Source organism: Rhea pennata, chromosome 14 (genome assembly GCF_028389875.1).
Source record: "Rhea pennata isolate bPtePen1 chromosome 14, bPtePen1.pri, whole genome shotgun sequence".
NCBI lineage: Eukaryota > Metazoa > Chordata > Aves > Rheiformes > Rheidae > Rhea > Rhea pennata.
Window position 1 is genome coordinate 4,507,241 of NC_084676.1, and position 19,280 is coordinate 4,526,520.

The 19,280-nt window shown below is 39.8% G+C and overlaps 1 protein-coding gene across 1 annotated transcript in view; it reads left to right on the top strand.

The window, feature by feature from the left end:
* The first annotated feature begins 9,514 nt into the window (after positions 1-9,514).
* Positions 9,515-19,280, top strand: part of LCP2 (lymphocyte cytosolic protein 2) — a 32,542-nt gene continuing 22,776 nt past the window's right edge. Inside the window, exons 1-3 of the mRNA XM_062587419.1 lie at positions 9,515-9,721; positions 12,666-12,728; positions 17,399-17,445. Coding sequence (XP_062443403.1) covers positions 9,644-9,721; positions 12,666-12,728; positions 17,399-17,445 — 188 coding nt within the window. The 5' untranslated portion in view covers positions 9,515-9,643. The remainder of the gene's footprint in view (positions 9,722-12,665; positions 12,729-17,398; positions 17,446-19,280) is intronic.

The window sequence follows — 19,280 nt, forward strand, 5'->3', positions numbered from 1 at the left end:
ACCAGCGCAGCCCCACCGGGCCCAGGCAGGGCAGCAGAGCCACAGCTGGCCACAGGGTGCGTTGACAGTCCTGAACACAGCAGATGATGGTCAAGGTCCCTCTCAGGAGCACAGTCTGAAACAAAAGAGGACAAGACCAGAGACAGGGCTACAGGCCATGCTTCAGCCTGAGCTAAAGAGGAGCCCTTGGACCATAGACTGGGCTGGGGGCCCAGGTGAGGCTGGTTAGGGCCATTAAGGCCTATTAGTGCCCTCAGGCCCTGTTGCTTAGGGAAACAGGATGCGGACAATATTCTTAAGTTCTTTCAAGAACGAATTGGATGAAAAGTAAGCAGTGCCAGGCCTTGGGTAGCAGTGTGCAAGAGAGAACTCTGCTGGCAGAGCAGGCACTTGCAGACTCTTCATACACACTCATTACTTCCTCATCCAAACACATGTCATCATGAACAAGGCCAATTTGTGAGTGACATACTGACCTGAGGTGAAGCAGAAGTGCTTAGTAGGATAGTATATGGACACTAGTATTTTTTTAATATAGGACTCAAAGTGCAAGTGCAAGATTAATTATATCTGAAAAATCACCCAGGAGATCAGAGTTCGGAAAGATAAATTTCTGTAAAATGTGCTCATACAGCCTAGGCGCCAAATGAACTGTTCCCAAATAACATCTCAGTTTTGATCTTGTCAGTTTGCAAGTCTCCCCTCAACCACGGGAAACCTGAGATAGTTCTTTTGCAGGGATTTAGAATTTAGAAGGAGGTAGAAGCTTTCAGAAGAGCCTCGTTCAGTGCTCTGCAAAGCCCTGCATTGCCAAAGGCACTAGTATGACATGAAGAATTTGAGAAAAAGCAAAACTGTGGTACTGAACAACCCATTACAGTATACATGACATCTGAAGGTGGAGTTCTTACACAGAGCATGCTGCTTCTAGAAAAGTTAGCCTGAAGCACTTAGGAGCCGATCAGACCCAGATGACAGGGGTACTGGTTATGTACCCAAACTCTCAAAATATATAAGGATCCCAGTTCCACAGAAAACTCTGCAGTATTGTAATAAAGCTATAAATAGACAATGAGGAAAGAAAATCTGTTCACAGAGTCTAAGCTCAGTGACAATCTGTGCCTTTCTAAGAAAACAAACCTGTAAAAGACGTAGAAGTATGACGAAGAGCAGTTCTCTTTCTCTGCAGGCTTCGTATCGTATAGCCAGTTCAACCAACCATCCAGGAGCTAAATGCAGAATCTTCCTTACTGAATCCAGATAACTTAGGAGTAAAAGCGTTACAGGATGAGAAACAAGTGGGAGTTTTGTGGAACAGTTAAAAATAGGTACTTAGATGAAACTTTCAGCTCTTACTGTGCTAAGTTAAGCAGCAGACAGTTCAAACAATTCAGTGTCTGCCTTCAGCTTTCTTTCAGTGTCATAGATTATGTTATTTATACGTCATTTGTGATAAAACTGCTTGAAAGTAATGTCTAAATTCTGCAATCTATTAGGCTAAACAGAAGATAACAGTCAAATAGCAAGAAGTACCTAAATGAATGTTCAACCAACTCTGGAAAACAGGATTTAAATTTTGTGAGTTTAAATCCTAAACAAGAAATGAGTGCCCCACCAGCCAGAACAAGAGGGTGAAATGAGATTATCAACACAGTTAAAATGCAGAGGGTTCCCATTTTTTTTTCTGGATGATCCACCTTGTTTATGTTGTAGTTTGATGTACAGTCTGAACTGGCATCACTGCCAAAAGAAACAGCCCCAGCCCCCCCTACCCCCAATGCCAGCACCAACCATTTCTCCTGCTATGCTGCACCTCCGATCCTGTGCAAATGGCACAACCATTTGCATAGCCACACAGCAAAGCCAGAGCAGGGAAGAGATACAGTCTGAAACTATTTCATCATTACTTTTTTGCCAGATTTGCTAACTCAGGAAAGTCTCTGATCCTATTTGCTCAAGCCTATGCCAGCCCAGTCGGGAGGCAGCACAGATACGGAAAGCAGAGGCTGGGGAAGGACTACAGCAGCATCAGCTATCGCTGTCTTGAAGTGTGTGTGAAAGTTCAGCAGTCACAAGTCTTCCTTCTGTAATTTTGAGGTTTACATCTCTCCAGCCAATGTTTCGATAAAGAAAGCCCAAATCACTTCCCTATGCTACTCTAGGCAAGAGACAGGGTATGTTGTGTATTCTATCTGCCAGCAGCAAGGTGAAATCCCACTTGCACTGCTATTTCTCTAACCTAGAAGAAACCTTCGTTGAGAGACCTGACTGACTAGGACTGCCCCCCCCCACCCCCAAATAATTTTTGATTTGTGCTGCCCCTCTTTCATAATGAGTCAGAAGGGAAAAGATGCTAAGGCAGATTCTAAGCCCAGTCACACTACTGTAAATGCATAGAGATCAAAATAAATTCAGAATGTTTGTGCATAAGAAGAAATCTCTCTTCTTATGAAGTTACCTTATTTTGAACATAAGGCAACACTGAAAAGCTGAAAAGCATGACGTGTTCACGAATTCAGCTCTCTGGAAACTCTGAGATAGTCACAGACAGGAATATGAACGTTGAAAACAAAACTAACACTAAAACCAAAACTACATGCAAGACTGTTGGTTAGCAGCAGCTCTTTGTTTCTCCCAGACCTCTGTGCCTCCGGACCAGACCGTGCTGCTCTAGATGCATCTAAACTGCTGGTTCTGAAGCCCTCAGGAAATCTGCGGAGAACAAAACGTTCTAGCGTTCACAGATGTTCTTCTCCTGCAGGGGAAAATGTGTGCAGCAAAGATGAGAATGGGAAGCATTTCTTCTGAGTCCCAGTTTCTGGCACTGTCTGCTAGGAACGCTGTAGGGATATGCCAGGATCTGTAGCTGCTGTGGGATTGCAATTGTCACTAAGATGCTGAAAAATCATCGTTTTCATCAAAATGGTCATACTCACAAATACCACATTTGCTGATTTGGCATGAAATCGACTCCAGAAACTTTTAGCATTCACAAAAAAATTTCCCATAATAGTCTGCTATGAACACGTCAGTGTATCAACTGTTGAACTTTTTTTCTCCCCTCAGCATTGCAAAATCATTAATGGTCTTCTTATTGCTAAGTGAGTTGTTTAAATATTTAGAGAATTGGAAATGTATAGGATCATAATCCAGGCCTGAGTTTGTGTAGGAACAGGATGCTCTACAATTGCAGCATTCACTTTAGATTTAGACTTAAAATTTAATAGCAATTGCTTTCATCTTTATTGGATTGTCAAGTCTTTATTGAGATTTGTACAGCAGTCAAAATTTAATGTTCTTAACTGGTACTTACTTAGGCTGAAGGCAATGCAAACTCCGTTCCATAAAGTTAGGCTTTCTTTAGGTTAAGAAAACAATTGCCCGTCTAAACAAAAAGAGGTCATTTACAATCTGAATGCTAGACCCAATGAGCTGTTTAGGGGGTGTCAATAATTCATTTGACAAAAATACCAAAATAAGCTAAGCTGAAACATTTATCATATATTTAACCATCAGAACAGTTGGATAAAATTAAAATAATACGATTTTAAAAACTGTCTGATCAAACCAAATCACATTTGTTTTACTCTTCAGTCATCTGTGCAGGAAGTGAACAGTTCTTTGCAATTTTTAAAAATAAAGAGGCACCGAAAGAGGCCGATTGAAACCGCGCTATAGCAGACCCCAACAGGAATACTTGGATTTCAGCGCCATCTAGGCAGGAACAGCTCCCAGAGCCACTTATTTCCAGTCCCAGGCGAACGTAAGCAAAACCTTACTCTGGTTTGTACAACAACAACAACAAAAGCAGTTATGGCTTGTGTGTGTTTTATCCAACGGTAGTGAAGGCTTTTCCGCCTCTTTGGGTCACTGCTGTCGCGGAAGCGGGGCGTTGCTGGTGGCAGCGCGGTGCCGGAAGGGGTCGCGGGGGCCTGGGCTGGCGGTGCCGGGGCGGCAGCAGGAGGGGGCCGCCTGGGCCCAGCTCCCTGGCCCGCGCAGAATCCAAAACCCGCACGTAGCCATTACCAGGTGCTGTTTGGCAGTAAAGGAGTTAAGCAGCCTTAAACACTGCAGGTTTTATCCCCCACCCCAGCAACTTACCTTCAGCACTGTGCAATGGGCAGTATTAGTCCTCTTAAAACACTGACTCGGGAAGGATTTGAAACAACAAACTTCCTTCAGGCAAAGGGGAAACCACACACAAGCAAGCAAGTAAACTCCTTATAATCAATAGCAAGCAAAACTATTGCCCCTGCTTGCAGCAGTCATCTGGAGTGTTCAAGAATTCAGGAAGGTCTTTATCTGTCTTGAGCTCACAGAGACCTTTCAGGCTGAAACTCAGAGCCATGCCCCTTCAGCATATCTTCAGCAAAGGTGAAAGTTTAAAATGAAGAGTTTCGCCCTCATTATAGCAGCTATTAGAAATGTGGAATTAGAAAAGGGGTGGGAGAAAATCTGCTCCTTGATTGCAGAGATGGAACAAGTCAGAGCAGTTACCCCAGGCTAAATGCTATATTTCAAACTTTCTCCGTCTTCGCCTTAAATAAATCCAAAAGTTGCCTTTTGAGTCCCACCATAGCTGGCGTTGGTTGGCAATTTATGCATCCAGCTGTTGAATTGCACTGAACAGTCCAGTTACTGGGCAGGAGCAATCCTCCGCTTGCCATACCTACACCTCAAGCGTGCAGTGCCTTCCTTGCTAGCCAAAGGTCATGAGTACAGCTGATTGCTATCCCCCAAACTTACCAAACTTGTCTCCTTTTTCTTTCTGCCTTCCCCAACTTCCCTTTTCCAGACTAAGCAAAATATTTTCCAGCCTTTTCTAAGGTTCTTTCCCTTCTAGTTCTCTTCTGTGCTTGTTTTCCAGTTTGTTTGGATAAATGAGACACATTATGCCATGTATGAACCTAAAAGAGCAGAACAAAATATTTACCTAGGAAAACTATACTACTGCTAAAATATCTCAAACTATTTGCCTTTTTTACAGCAACTTAATTTGTTGCTTTCTGATTTCTGAATAGACCTCAGCTGCGCTCTAGTGGCTGTATTCTAGGACATCAGGCACTTTGTAACGGCCTGTTCCCATACTCCAAGTTCCCACCTCCTCACAGTGGTACGGTTCACTCGCAGCGAAAGCTGTTTCTTCAGGTATGAAGAAACTTTTTCCATGCAGAAAAAAAGATTGCTGAAGCTTGAGCTCAGAAGCAGTATGCAGAATTTTTTTGTGAAATAGTATTTGAAGCCTGTATCTCAGATATAGATCAATTCAAAGCATTTATTTCAGATGCAGGTAGGCCAGCAGGCACCTGCCTCGGCTGCTGTTCTCAGGAAGGCAGCACGTACACTACCCATCTTTTAACGGAAGTACCAAACTGGAACAGTGTCAGCTGCTCAGTGTGCCATGCCTCTGCTTTGAAATACTAGTCGCTGCTCGCTCCTGTTCTCTGTGGGTTAGCCACTAGATGGTGAGGCTGCTTTGTAGTTCGATTCCAGCCAAAGAGGTTTTTTATTAACTTCTCCAAGACTCAGTCCTGCATCTCATATTACTGCACGGACGTTGCGAAGTGAAGGTTAACACCTGACTGCAAGATTGAAGGGAGTAATGGCTAAGGACATTTAAGGCATAGAAAGTGTGGCTTAGTGATTATTAAAGACAGTAAAGAACATACAGCAATACTAGGAAGATATTTAAATGGCATAAAAATGCAAACATCCTTACCATGTTTTATACGCACATACATGGCTTGGAATGAGAGGCTGCAGTGAGAAAAAAGAAAATTTAGTTTGGCAATGATAAATACTCCCAAGATAAAAAGAAACTTTGAAAAACAAAATTGGCCAGGACTATAGAAAAACATGTCATGAAAAATCACTTTGCTTTGGACTAGAAATGAACATGAAGAGCAAATTCATATAAAATGTGAACTTTTTTTTGCTTGGCTGCAGAAACCAAGCTGGAGACCTGGAGACTGAGTCTTTACAGAAAAATAAACCATTCTGAAAGCTATTCTGAGCAAGCCGGTGATTCTACTTCGAGCAGGGTGCTGGAGGACAGAAGAGGTGAGAGGACGTGGAAAGTACTGAGGCGCTCTGAACACAGCAGAATGTGGGCAGTGTTAACTTCCCTCCCACACTGCCCGAAATAGCTAGACTCTCAGATTCTCAAATGCTACTTAGCAGACCATTGCTACAGCTGAAAAAAACTGTTCTGCTGGCAACTGTTATTTGAAGAGACACTTTTTTTTTAATGTCAAGGTTGTGTCAGTGCAGGTATGAACTATAGAAGACATAATTCTTTCAAAAGGGAAAAAAGGCTCACAGAGGAATAGGTGTGCACCTGGTTAACACCTGTTTTCCTGAGAATTTGGAAATCTAGCAGAAATTTGGAAATCTAAATCTAAGTGCATTTCTTGGAAGGTTGCCCTCTGAGGTATATAATAAATTCTTTACAGAACAGATGTATATTCTGCTGCAAACTCATTCCATCTTCATTTCTGTCCTTACTTGCAATATAAGATTGAACTACTAAGCTCCAAAGCATGTGATCATTCCCAGTCACGAAAAATGCAATAGCAGGATCTAAGCAGAGAGTGCAGATTGCCACATCTGAAATGTATTTAGTTATCAACCAGATTCCTGCATGCAGCTTGTCAAACTTGGCTTGCTTCTACACGAGCTCTCTGTGGCCTTCTCTGTTGGTTGTTTTTCACTCAGCTACCCTAAGGTCATTCTGTCTTCCTCCACAAAAATCTGATGTTACTGCTTTCCTAACATCCTTCTTTACCCCCATAAGCAAATCTGACTAGAGATTCAGGCATGGGCCATCCCAAACTTGGACATGCAGCTTTCTGTCTTTCAATTTCTCCTCTTGGTGGCCATCACAGTGTTGGAGTTGCCTTTCCAGGAGCAGAGACACTGGAGGCAACAGGAGCATCTGGGAGAAAGTGCCAATTCCAGATGTAACAACTGTGGCTCTGAATATATATATATAGAGAAGCAATAAACAAATGGGAATATATCAGAAAAGTAAACATGGGAAGAACTGAAAAAGAGAGGAAATTGTGATTTTTTTTTCCAGGAACAAGATTTCCCTTTGCTGAATACGAGATTTGCCAAATTGCATTTCTGGGCCACAGAGAAAGACATTTAAAAGCATTTTTCATAACAACAACTCTCTGCAGTTCGGTTGGGATTGGAGGACGTGACTCGCGTGTGGTTATTTGTGAGCTGAGCAACATTTTCCATTGATGCACTAAAATATATACATAGGTTAGAATTGCAATTCAAAGTTGTTACATTAATGTAGCAGTATAGCTGAAAATTAAAATGCAGAAAACTCATATGTTTCTTCAGCAACCCTGACACGGCCACCACATCCTATGCATTTATCAAATTACAAGAAAAAAAAAAAAAAGTTCTAGACAAAGAGAAAGCTCAAGTAAGGGTGAGCAGGGATTTTGTAAAATGCATGCAATAAGCACATACCTATACCATATTTATAGTGACATACCGTGTAAAACAAAGATCATCCGTCATGGGATCCAAGCAAATAATAATGGTGAGTTCAATGTGTTAGACTTTCTGTGTTAGTGGCTCTCTAAACTACTAGATAGACTTTAAAGGTAACTGACTTTCTCCTATTTCAGCATGTAACAGTGTCAGTCTGAATTTTAATCTGGCTAGTAATTTTTATATTAATGTAAGTAAAGAATAATACCATTAAAATTAGAGCTGTTACACTAGATTTACCTTGGGGTAGAAATCTGATTCCAGAGCCACGTGGAATGTAATGAAAAATGGTGATAGAACAAACAGAAATTACAGCACGGTCTTCTTCCCGTGAAAGAAGAAACTGTGTGTTTGTTGAAAGACGTGGTGCCTGGTGGGGAGTTTGAGATGTATGCCATGTAACCTCGCCTCTACCGCTGCTGCACCCTCAAAGCAACTTCTCCTTCGGGGCTCCTCTCTCACACGTTCACGAAGTCTTATTTCATCTCCAGACCTAAATTTAAAATGAAGAGGTGATGGTGTTTCTGTGATACTATCACTATGTGCTGCAGATGGTTTATGCAGGCCAGTGGAAATAAGAACCAATAAACCCCAGCTCCACCAGGTATTTGATAAATGCAATGCTGTGTTTTCAACAGCTGTTACAGCAGTTTAGTTTTAGAGTTTTACCTTGCTGCCATCATTTCCCCAAATATTTCTCTAAAAAATAAGCTACATTAAATCAAATCCTTTTAAAAGGAATAATCTCATGTATAGTACTAGAGACTTCTACCTCAACCGGAGCTGTACGCAGGGAACTTGTGAATTTGGGGCCCAATGTTAGAAGGTCTTCAATGACTAGAAAGAGCAAGAGTGAAGCATTTCAGTAGAAAGAAGAGAAATTTGCCATTCCAGTGCCTCAGAACTATGCTGTATTCTTTCTAATTTAGAGAGTTCACAAAATACCACTTTCTGTGCTCTCTGCGGGAGCAGACGTGAACAGTGGCCCCAAGCATTCCCACCAGGACAGCCTGGGGAGGAAGCTCCATGTCAGCAAAAGCGAGAATGAACATGCTAGCTCTTTTTTAAATACAGGCACATTTGGAGTTACTCAATGCAGCGTCACCAAAGGCTCTCACCGAATGAATGGCACATGAATTGGCTGTACATGACAGATGCTATTTATCAGGTACCTATGGTAATATTATGGTTCTGTGGATTCTTTTTTCAGACATATAAAAATTCTCGTTAGAGGCAGCTGAGAAATTGAGCTAGAGGGAGAAATAATGACAATATAATCATTTTTTATCTATGCTTGTTTTTTAATTTCACTGAGAGATAGTCATCACCCTAAATTTGAAGGACTGAACAAATGCTGTCTGTATTCGCGCTCCTAATTCATTCATAGCTTCTTATGTTCAACGCCAGCAAGAACGTTTTATTTCCTGTATTTAATACAGCATTTTGCTACGCACATATGATTTGATCAAATCCACAGACGTAGTGCAGAGCTTGCTGATAAGAGTTTGCGAACGGGTTTGAGAAACCCGTTGCATGAATTGTGTTTTGTTATAATATAGAAAGCCAATGTGACACTCCAGGTGGTGAGATACAGCGAAGAAGCTTCTCTTAAGGAAACTTTTCCTAGTTTTGAGGAACTGGGCAGCTTTGCCCCCCAGGCAGCTGGGACCTGCCTAGGCAAGACTTGCGCTCTGTGCAAGCAAGCAGAGACCAATGCAGCTAATAAACCAATATTTTTATACTAGATACAGCATACAAACATGCAACAACCTGTTCTGAAGTAATTACAAGCAGATAGGGTCCATAGGAGCTTACTTATATGTAGCAGGCAGAGCATTTTCAGTAGGTTGCTGTGCTTCCTTGTTTACTTATTTATATACAGACAAAGGAAGTGGTAAGGCTGACTGGCTGACAAGAGACCATTTTGTATTAGAGGAAGCAGCACCTCTCTTGGATGTGCAAACAACGTGACTCTGATACCAAAAGATTGCTCAAGAGAAGGAAGGAGCTGGGCGTTTTGGGGGCATAGGGATTGCTGCACTTGCTGGCGGTGATCCCATGGAGCGGATATTTGGCTGTTTCATGACACTATTGGCGTGACCATTCTCTAACTGCCTGGAAGAGAAGATTTACAATGGATTTGAGAAACATTCCCTACCGTTCGGACGTGGTTACGTGGAACCCAGATGACTTAGCAGAATATTTTAAGACGGTGAGTTTAACTGTTCTGCCACAGAGGAGCAAACAACTGCAAAATGTTTATGCTGAATAGAGATATTTTTATAACAGAAAAAGTTTGTTGCAAAAATAAAACCCCCAAACACTACCAATTAAGAAACTGAGCTAAACTTGGTAGTGAAACCTATAAATGAATCTTGAAAGCGTATTTTAAATTAACTGAAAGAGAAACTGACTTTTTTCAGAGAAAATGCACTCCTTTCTGTAACTATTGATAGAACATATATTAAGAGCTGTAAAATGCATTAATGTGTACAGATTACAAGCTTTCTAGGTCTTCTGCAGTAATTTTCAGAAATCAGATTTTTCAAATTGCTCAGTATTCACAAATGAGATTCTGACTGTCTTGGCTAATCAAGGCATCCATATGAACTCAGCCAGGAACTTAACAGATGTGGATACATCAACTCCTGCTCACTCCCTAAAAAAAGGGTCAGTTTGAAAACCTTTTACCTTGTGGTTCTACTTTCTTTCTTGAAAACTTCCTGGACAAAACTCATGGCTCATTTCCTTATTTCTCCCCTGCTTAAGAGAGCTTTTCAACAAGGTTTCTAGCCACCCTTTTTCTTCCCTCACTGTCCCTTTTTCTGAAATTACCTTGTGTGGCCAGCTAGGCATTCTGTCTCTTTCACTTGTGACCATTTCTAAATTTCATTTTACAAGGTGGAGTATATTCCACACTTTAGAAATACTGCCAAGGGTTAATATGGCAATTCAGCGTCAACCCTCTATACAGCAGCGCTGGCACTATTGTAATTACTCAGGAATATGTAACTGCGTAGCTGTGCAATTTCAGTTTTACTGAAATTTCATTTCTGCATGTTCTCTACAAATTCCTCACTTTTCAGTTCACATCAGAGATGGTGCCTGTCTGTCTCCCTCACAACAGAACATATTCCTCCCCAAATCCCAAACTGTCAGCTTGGAATTTAACATCCAGATCAATCAAAAGATTTTAGGAACATTTTCAGGCAATGCCAGCATACCTAGTTCTTTTTCAAGTGGGCTATCAGACTAGTCTTGAAAAAACAGGAACACTTTAGGGTTTGCTATTGAAATCATGCAAAATTCATGGTTTCAGCAGTTTTCACAGAGTTTTCTTTGGGGATTTGGGGTAAGCTTGAAACTAGAATGCAAAACTAGGCAACAAAGACAAACAGATAAAATACAAAGTCAGTGTTTCCAAAATCTCCAGAGATGTGAAACTGCCAGCTCTCTGCAAACTTTTAATTCCAAGCGTAGTGGTTAGTGGGACAGTAAAGAAATGGCGATAGAGCAGGTGAGCTCATTATCAACAACCGATTTCAGATGAATAAGCAAACATTACGGCACTGCTGCATGCAGGTTTGGATCACTGTTTCCAAGAGACTAGATGAAATAGTCTCCTGAGAGTGGCCAGTGATTTGCCTAACAGTGATACAAGAATTAACTAAAAGTTCTGCCATAATTAAACGGGCCCTGATACATAAGGTTTTGAGGACCTCCCCTCCATTGATCCACAGACACCCTCCAGGATAGAGGGGGGTGCATCAGGGCCAAGAGAAGCTGCTCAAAGTCTCACAGGAAATCTGGCAGACAATGATGTCAACCTAAGTTAGACAAGACTGGGCTAAGTGACCAGATCCTTCCCCAAATTAACCCATACCATTTCCCTCACACGCAGAATTGAAGGCTCTACGATTACACCTTAGCAATATTTTATTTTCATCTGACTGATATATTTTGTCTTGGAAGTATCCTGCAGCCACGTGTTTAGGATGCAGTTCCAAGAGGGATGAGCAATTCTTTTCCTGCTAAACTGAGATAACTAAAGGATGATTTTCAGAGATGTCAGTCACCTGAAACCTAACGTAGTGCCTGGTCATGACACGAGGCAGCGGAAGCTAAGATCTTGGCCAATGCTAGGTAGCAGTCAGTCGCTGCTAGAGTCAGGGCTGTGCTCGCATACCGTGATAGCTTTCATTATACGAAAGAGTCAGCATTTATAGATTTAAGTCTTCAGTCGGCACAAAAATTTTGATCTGCATTTGAAAATGTTTAACATTATGTCTGTCTCTGTGTATGAGTAAGTGAAGGCAGCTCCCATAAACTCTCAGCTGTTCAAACATTTAGGGGATCTGGTCTCAAACAACAACTAGTTGCAAGATTTAATCGTGCTTCTTAAAATGGACTAGAACAAAAAGAATGAAGAAAGGACACAATATTCCCTTTAAGACTTTCTACTGTAGAGGAGATCTCCCAGCAGCACAGGATCTTTTGACTGTGTAACTTTAACTACCTGAAGTCCCAGGCAAGACTGCAGCCATTCTTTTATTTTGAGAATAAAAAGTTCTCCAAAAAGACACTTTGCCTACTCTTGGGGTTTCTTCTGCCATGGACTTGCCTACCTGAAACAGAAGACATGCCTTCTAGTGTTTATAATTAATATATTTTATCCTTTGGAGATCTAAAAGATAAGCTATTTTCTCACAGGATGTTACTTCAGTTCGAAACTAAAACTTAAGGCACCCATTGGAAATATTTAAAAGTCAAGTCCTTCCAAATGTGGCTATTATATTTTATCCTGGTAGAAATTTAATGTTCCCAAATATGTGGAAATACACTGAAGGATCCTTGACTTAAAAGTACACATTTACAGACCAAAATGAGCCATTTAGACAGTCCAGGGTATGGGAAAACAAGAAGTTACAGCATCTAAGTGGGATAATGAACTGCAGATCTGTCTGTTTTTATGAGTTTATCCCAATGCAGATTAAGATGTATGTTGTTCACTAATGTGATCCCTAGGACAGACAAGGCACCATAGGCTCCTGCATGCATGAGGCTAATTTGAAGCATCTACTCAAAACTAACCACACAGATAAGCATCTTAGGCCATTCTTATAAGTGTGCAGTAATCGTCTTCCTTTCTTTGGCAGTTAAAGTACAAGGATTGTGAGAAAGTCGTGAGAAAACACAGTATAAATGGACAAAGGTTTTTGGTAAGTACAGTTGTAAAATTCTTTAAATTGGGTCATTGTGCTGACTGTTCCTTACTTTGGTTCAGCATTTGGCTTCTAGGTGGTTAATAACATCTAAATATCTGGATATGGGTAGAATATGGAATGCTGGGAACCCAAGAATGTTGTTTAAAATGTATGTATTTTGGTATCTTTTAAATGGACAGAGAACCTATGAAGCCATAACATTGGCTTGAATTCATCTCTTTCTTTATAGAAAATGCTTGTTTTCAAATACTGACTAGAAAAACTTCACCTTTATCAGTTCTGCTCTTCTACCAAAGAAGTAGACAAGGCTAGACTGAGTGGCTTTCTGCTGAAGCCACTACTTCCTGCCTCTAGAGTTAAAATAGGATTTCTTCTGTAGCAACAGACAAGCAATGAACTGTAACAGTATCAAAAATAGTAAGCAAAGTCCCATTGGATTTAAATCAACATTGCTAGAGGGAAGGTAATAAGCATGGTCACTTGGCTTAGCTTTTGAAAAGCTGATAATTCCCATTTATATAGCTGTTTGTTTGCAGTCCTTATGTATACATCCATAAAGAGGTGAAAAAGTTTTTATTGTTACCTCATTTTTAAAAATTCTATTTTATTTCCAGGTTTATTATTTATTCTATCTGATTTTCTAAAAAGTCCACATTTTGATCAGCTACCTAATTAGTCACAGTGGATAAACCTGTGCACATTTCCTTTAAAGCCCTCTTATTTTTTATTTACTTGTCCTAATGTATGAATTTTTTTGACATTTTATAGAAATGAAGCATGAATTTTGTTCAACATTTCTAGCAGGAATAGGTAATCTAGGGGATTACCTCCCCCTTCTACTGGTGGAGTCAGAATTATTCAGTATGTCATAGGATTTATTGCACTAACCGCTAAGACAGTCTCCTTAACTCAAGCAGTGAGAATCTGGGGAGTTCTGGCTTTGGAAACATTATGAAATCCTGGAAGTGTGTGAAGTACAAATACCAATAGCAACAGCAGTGCAATTCTTAAGTGATTTTTGAATTTCTGTATTTTTTCCAGAGTGTTTCTATAAATACGTGGCTTAGAGTACAGCATTTCTTTAGAAACATCCTAGCAAATTCAGAGGATGCTTTTCTATTCAGTAGGCAGCTGCTCAAGTCTGCTGAGACAGATGTTTTTAAGCTTTTGACCTACTTGACAATCGTATAACACAAAAAAGGTTTGCCCATGAAATAGAACAATAGGAATATTTACGTGCAATATTCCAGAGTGCAAAGCAATCTTGAAAAAATAATCGCTTCTCTACACAAGTGACATTTCTGAGAAATATCTTTTGCCATCTTTAAGCGACTGGAAACTGCCCAATTACATTTGGACACAATGAACAGTTAAGATTGAGTGTCTGCAGGTTTTGTATCACTGCTAGATCTGTATGGTGAACCTGCCTGCAAAAATAGTATTGTCTTACTCAATAGAATAGCTTCCTAGTTTCAAAGTCACATTTCTGCTTCTATTGCCTACCACAATGAAAGTCCAGTTGAAATGTAGTAGGAGTAAAATCGGAGGAATTCCACATAACTTAATCTAATAAAATTCTCTAAGATTTAATAGACTGATGTGAACTTTTTGCAAGAGTTTAAAATTGTAACATCTGTCAGGTTTATCACCAGAACAGAATTCTAGAGAGAAATTTAGAAAGTCTTTAGAAAAAAACCCTAAGATTCTTCAGTACATACTGCAGGACATTTCCATTAAAGGAGTACATCTTTTTACAGTGTTTTCCTCCTGTGAGTACTCCCAGAGGCAAAATAGTGCTTGAAAACACAGCTTGGATTTGTTCTGTCCTGAAAATCATTGATGCAATGGTGAACCACTGTGTAATTAGAAACTTCTTATTGCTGGCAGTGAGAAAGACAGAAAGAACCAGACTGTCCTTCATGTTGCAAAAAGGGTTTGTAAAGCTGGTGATTAACTAAACAAAAACTTCCTCAAAATTTCCACACCACACTGATCTGATCTAAGCTTGGAGCCACACAACTGCACAGAACAGGAGAGAGGCCAACTGTTTTTGCCAGAGCCGTGGTAAAACTCTCAACATTCAGCACATTTCAGCTCAAGTCGGGACCAGCCTGCAGTGTAGTTGTTATATTAGGGCAGACAGGAGAAGAAAACTCCCATTTCTAGAAAGATTTTTTTTTTTTTTTTTTAAGTAAAAACCACGTGAGCTGTTACCTTGATCATTTGTCCATGTTTAAGCTTTGTTAGGCTGCTGAGGCTGCTCTCTGAAGTCCAGGGAGTCCTCCGGCATCATCACTGCTTGTGGTAGCATCAAGCTAATGCTTCAGGTTGTGCCAAGGGGTTGTCACAGCAGTTAACAGTTCAACTTGTGTAAAATCTCCACCAGAACATGTCATATCACATATGGTGTGATGTTACAGAGAAGTTTCTTATCACAAAGCTCTCCTCTGCTCCAGCAAATCGTGCCACTATTTAAAAGCTGACAGTTTTACACAGAAACTTGGTGACCAAGCATGATTTTGCATGATTTCATTGCAAAGACATGAAGAAATTCAAGTATATTTAACTGGGAGTCTCTGAAGTTTTTATTTATTTTCTGTCATGCATTCTGTCATTGGAAAACTAGGTTCTAACCTCACAGGTCTATGTTTCAGGTGTTACTCATGGAAGAAAAATGGCTATGGATTTTTATGCTTGGTATTAAATATTTGGAAATGCAGTGCATAAGTAAAACTTGACCTCTTATTTTCTGAAATCTGGCTGAACACAGTACAGCTTTTGATGTCTCAAACACTTCAGCTAATTCTGTTCAGTAAATTCCAAAGTCTGCAGTTACCATGTTTTTTCCCTCTCTATCAAAAGGACCACTTGCACAAATAAAAGCAGGATTTTGGCTGGCAAAGGTTCACTTACTGCTTCTTTGAACTCTTTTGTTACTGATATCATAGTGGGATTTTGCTTACAGCGTACATTTTGGTGGCATAAAAAGCAGAGAAAGTCAAGAGCGCTCCCATTCTTAAAGCCTAGAGAAGAGCAGACTGAGGGGGGATCTTATCAATGTGTACAAGCACCTGAAGGGAGGGTGTCAAGGGGACGGGGACAAACTCTTCTCAGTTGCCCCGTGTGACAGCACAAGAGGCAATGGGCAGAAATTGAAGCACAGGCAGTTCTGCCTGAAGGTGAGGGGGAATTTCTTCCCTGTGAGAGTGACGGAGCACTGGACCAGGTTGCCCAGAGAGGTTGGGCAGTCTCCTTCTTTGGAGATCTTCAAGGCCCGCCTGGATGCAGCCCTGTCTAACATGCTCTAGGTGACCCTGCTTGAGCAGAGGGTTGAACTAGATGATCTCCAGAGGGTCCCTTCAAACCTCACTGATTCTGTGATTCTGTAAATCCTAGATTTTTAGCAATATTAACAGGGCATGAAAAAATAGCCTAAAATCAGAATCTAGCATGAAAGTCTGCCTTCCCTATCAGCAACAGTTCTTTACAAACAACAATTCCCTCACACATATTTAAAAATATGCAAATTTTTTAAAAAGCACTTGAATTATTCTTTTAGCATTTAGTGAGAGAAGTATAATTCCAAAATTTCCAGGAAGAGTTCTTAAGTCATTAATCACAAATACAAGCAGACCGTGTATGTTCTGTTGAGCTCACTTCCATAACAGTTAGGACAGGATCTCATCAGAGGGTAATGCTCTGTAATTGATGTGACATTGTCTACTGGGATGAGCTATAATACCTCAAAACATCTTTAATGATAAATCCATAAAAGATACATTATCCTATATGCTAGATAAATACAGATGATGGCAATGTACATTGATAAACAATATCCAGAAAGCAAGAGAAAGAAAAGAGGGGGAAAAAATAGAAGACTCTTCAGTTAAAAGTATTTTGGGGATTTTTTGTTTTACTGTTTGCCCTTTAGCTTAAGTATCTGTGCAATCTCTAGGGAGGGGCCCATTGCAGGGGAGGGTTTTATTTCCAGTTCTTTTCAGAAGCAGACTCAGAGCAGGGAAGGCTTTTAACCTTGCCTGTAGGTTGGTGTGACAATATAACACCAATGAAGAATTGGATTAGAACCCAATTCAGGAGAGCAAATGGCTTGACTTTAACTTTGCACAAAGTCCCACTGATTTCAGACTTCTCCTGGCAGAACAGTTCATATGCCTGTAAACACATCAATTTACCCAGCTCTCCTGTGGTAACAGCGGGTCTTACCACTTATCATTTCTCCTTACAAGTCATTCTTACCCTAGATCCTTAAATCATCCTAGCTACAGAATGCTGCTTTCAAGTTAGACACATGATTAACTACTTTGCTGAAGCAGTTTGTGTAAACAAATACACATAATGTTTATTAATGTCCTAGCTAGTTGAGTATAACCGACGGCAACATAAAGTGAAAGCCAACTTCTAGCAAAACTGGGAGAAAAATTTATAGAGAACATTTTAATAAAAAGGGTTCACATCTGTTAGGTAAGCTTTATTTACCAGTAGGCCATGGGGCAAGCAGACTTATTTTCTTGCATCACTTTTCTATGTACTTTATATTCCTATCAGTTGAAAAATCATGCCATGTTTCTGAATATGCAAACTTCTGTGAGTCACAGGTTGTTCCATGGACAATTTTTCATATATACCATCTGCTTCCTTTTCAGAATATGTCTGAAAATGATATTCAGAAATTTCCCAAACTCAGAGTACCGTAAGTAAATCCAGACCAATTTAACATTAAAAATTATCCTAACTGTTCTACAGTGAAAACTGATAGTAAACATCAGACAAATTATTTGAACTGATTAGTTACAGATCTGCTTATTGGACTTTACTAGGAGAAAAAGAAGGATCCTCTTAAGTAAAAAGAAAGGAGTGTTGTCATGGCTGCTCAAGTACAATGATACAATATAAAAATACTGTCTGGGGATGTTCAAAAGAACTGGTCATATCTCATTCCTATTCAAATTCTGCTTTTACTGACAGCAGCTAAACCAAGGCTAACCTATTTTGGGAGTATTATATCAGAGTGTAATTTAACTATTCACTGCTTAACTGTTGACTTTCACTCAAAGGAAAAAAACTGTCAGCTATGTATACAAGAGTTAAAGAGTTCAAGCTTTTTTCATAACATGCTTTTCTCTTTAGGTAGGCATTAAAAATAGATCAGACTCGAACTTCTTATTCCATGTTAAATAGCTTCCTTGGCACCTTTGGATTAGGCCTTGAAAAAGTTTTGGACTAATCTGAATAGTTTTTCTAATTTCACAGGAAGTTATTCCTGAAGAACAACATTCCCACTGAGTTAGCAGAGTAACAGAGAAATTAGCTTCTACTAATGTTTCACAGTGAAAGATGGATTTTATTTTGCTGTAAATCTTGTAGCATGTATTTAAGCTGCAAGTTAGAAAGCTTCTATCCACGAGATAGGTGGTGCTCTTCGTGTCATTCTAAATAACAGGAAAGAAACTCAAGTTGTGGTTCAACATTCCTGTTTCTTTGTTGCTCATTTCCCAGTTCCACGCTCCTTCTCTCTCTGCATATCTTGATCTTGATAGGGAGACATAGTCTGCTTGTCTTTTCCTGAAGCATCAGTACTTGCATAAGATGCGTTGGTGAAGCTAAGAATATAGAAAAATTCTGAAATACCTGTGTGGTCTATGGTGGTTACTGAGATTGCAAAGGACCAGAGTTAACTGACATTACCACACTGTTAAATACATTGTCTGTAATTCTCTGACTCTTTGTCCCTCTTCCACAGTCTTTTGGCAAAATTCACTTGTGTTCTTCTTGTTTTAACTTTTAATTTTGAGAATCTTTAAAGTTCATAAATCAAAAGTGGTTAGTGGAGCACCTTAAAAGCATGCGCAGACAAGAGATATTAATGTCACAGGTGGACAGTTAAAAATCAAATTAAACAATGTAGAGCTGCTCGTAGCTTCCCTTCTAATCCATTGACGTCTCAACAAATTATTTGAAAATTACGTTTTCGTGGTCCACTTGCTTTGTAACACTCTAGTAGAAAGTGAACAGCCTTGTCTGCTACAGTCTTTTGGGCTTCTTAGCAGAGTCTTAAGTCAAGAACTGGAAAAGAACAGTGAAGGTTGGTGCACTATTTGGAGAACCCAATAGATCAGTAAAATTAATAAATCTGAACAAACGTTGTAGAACTAAAAGGTTTTATATTCATCACATAGGTTTTGTTCTTACTGCATTTTTGTGTCCCTAAAAATTAAGCTCCTTCGGCTAATCTTTCTTACCTATTTATAACTCACCTAGCAGATTAGAACAAATAATGGAATAATTAGAAAATAACATCAATTAGGAATACAGGTTTGTGTGCATGGTCCAAATAGGCATATATTTAAGTATAGTGAAGGACTACATGAAAACGTTTTGAATATTCCACAATTTTAATATGACACTTTCTCATCAGCATGATCAACAGAAGAAGTAGTAGTAGTCAAACTACAGGAGGGACAGGACCAAGTTCTTCCTTGAGTTATATATCCATACTATTTACAGTAGCCAAATGTACCTCTACTG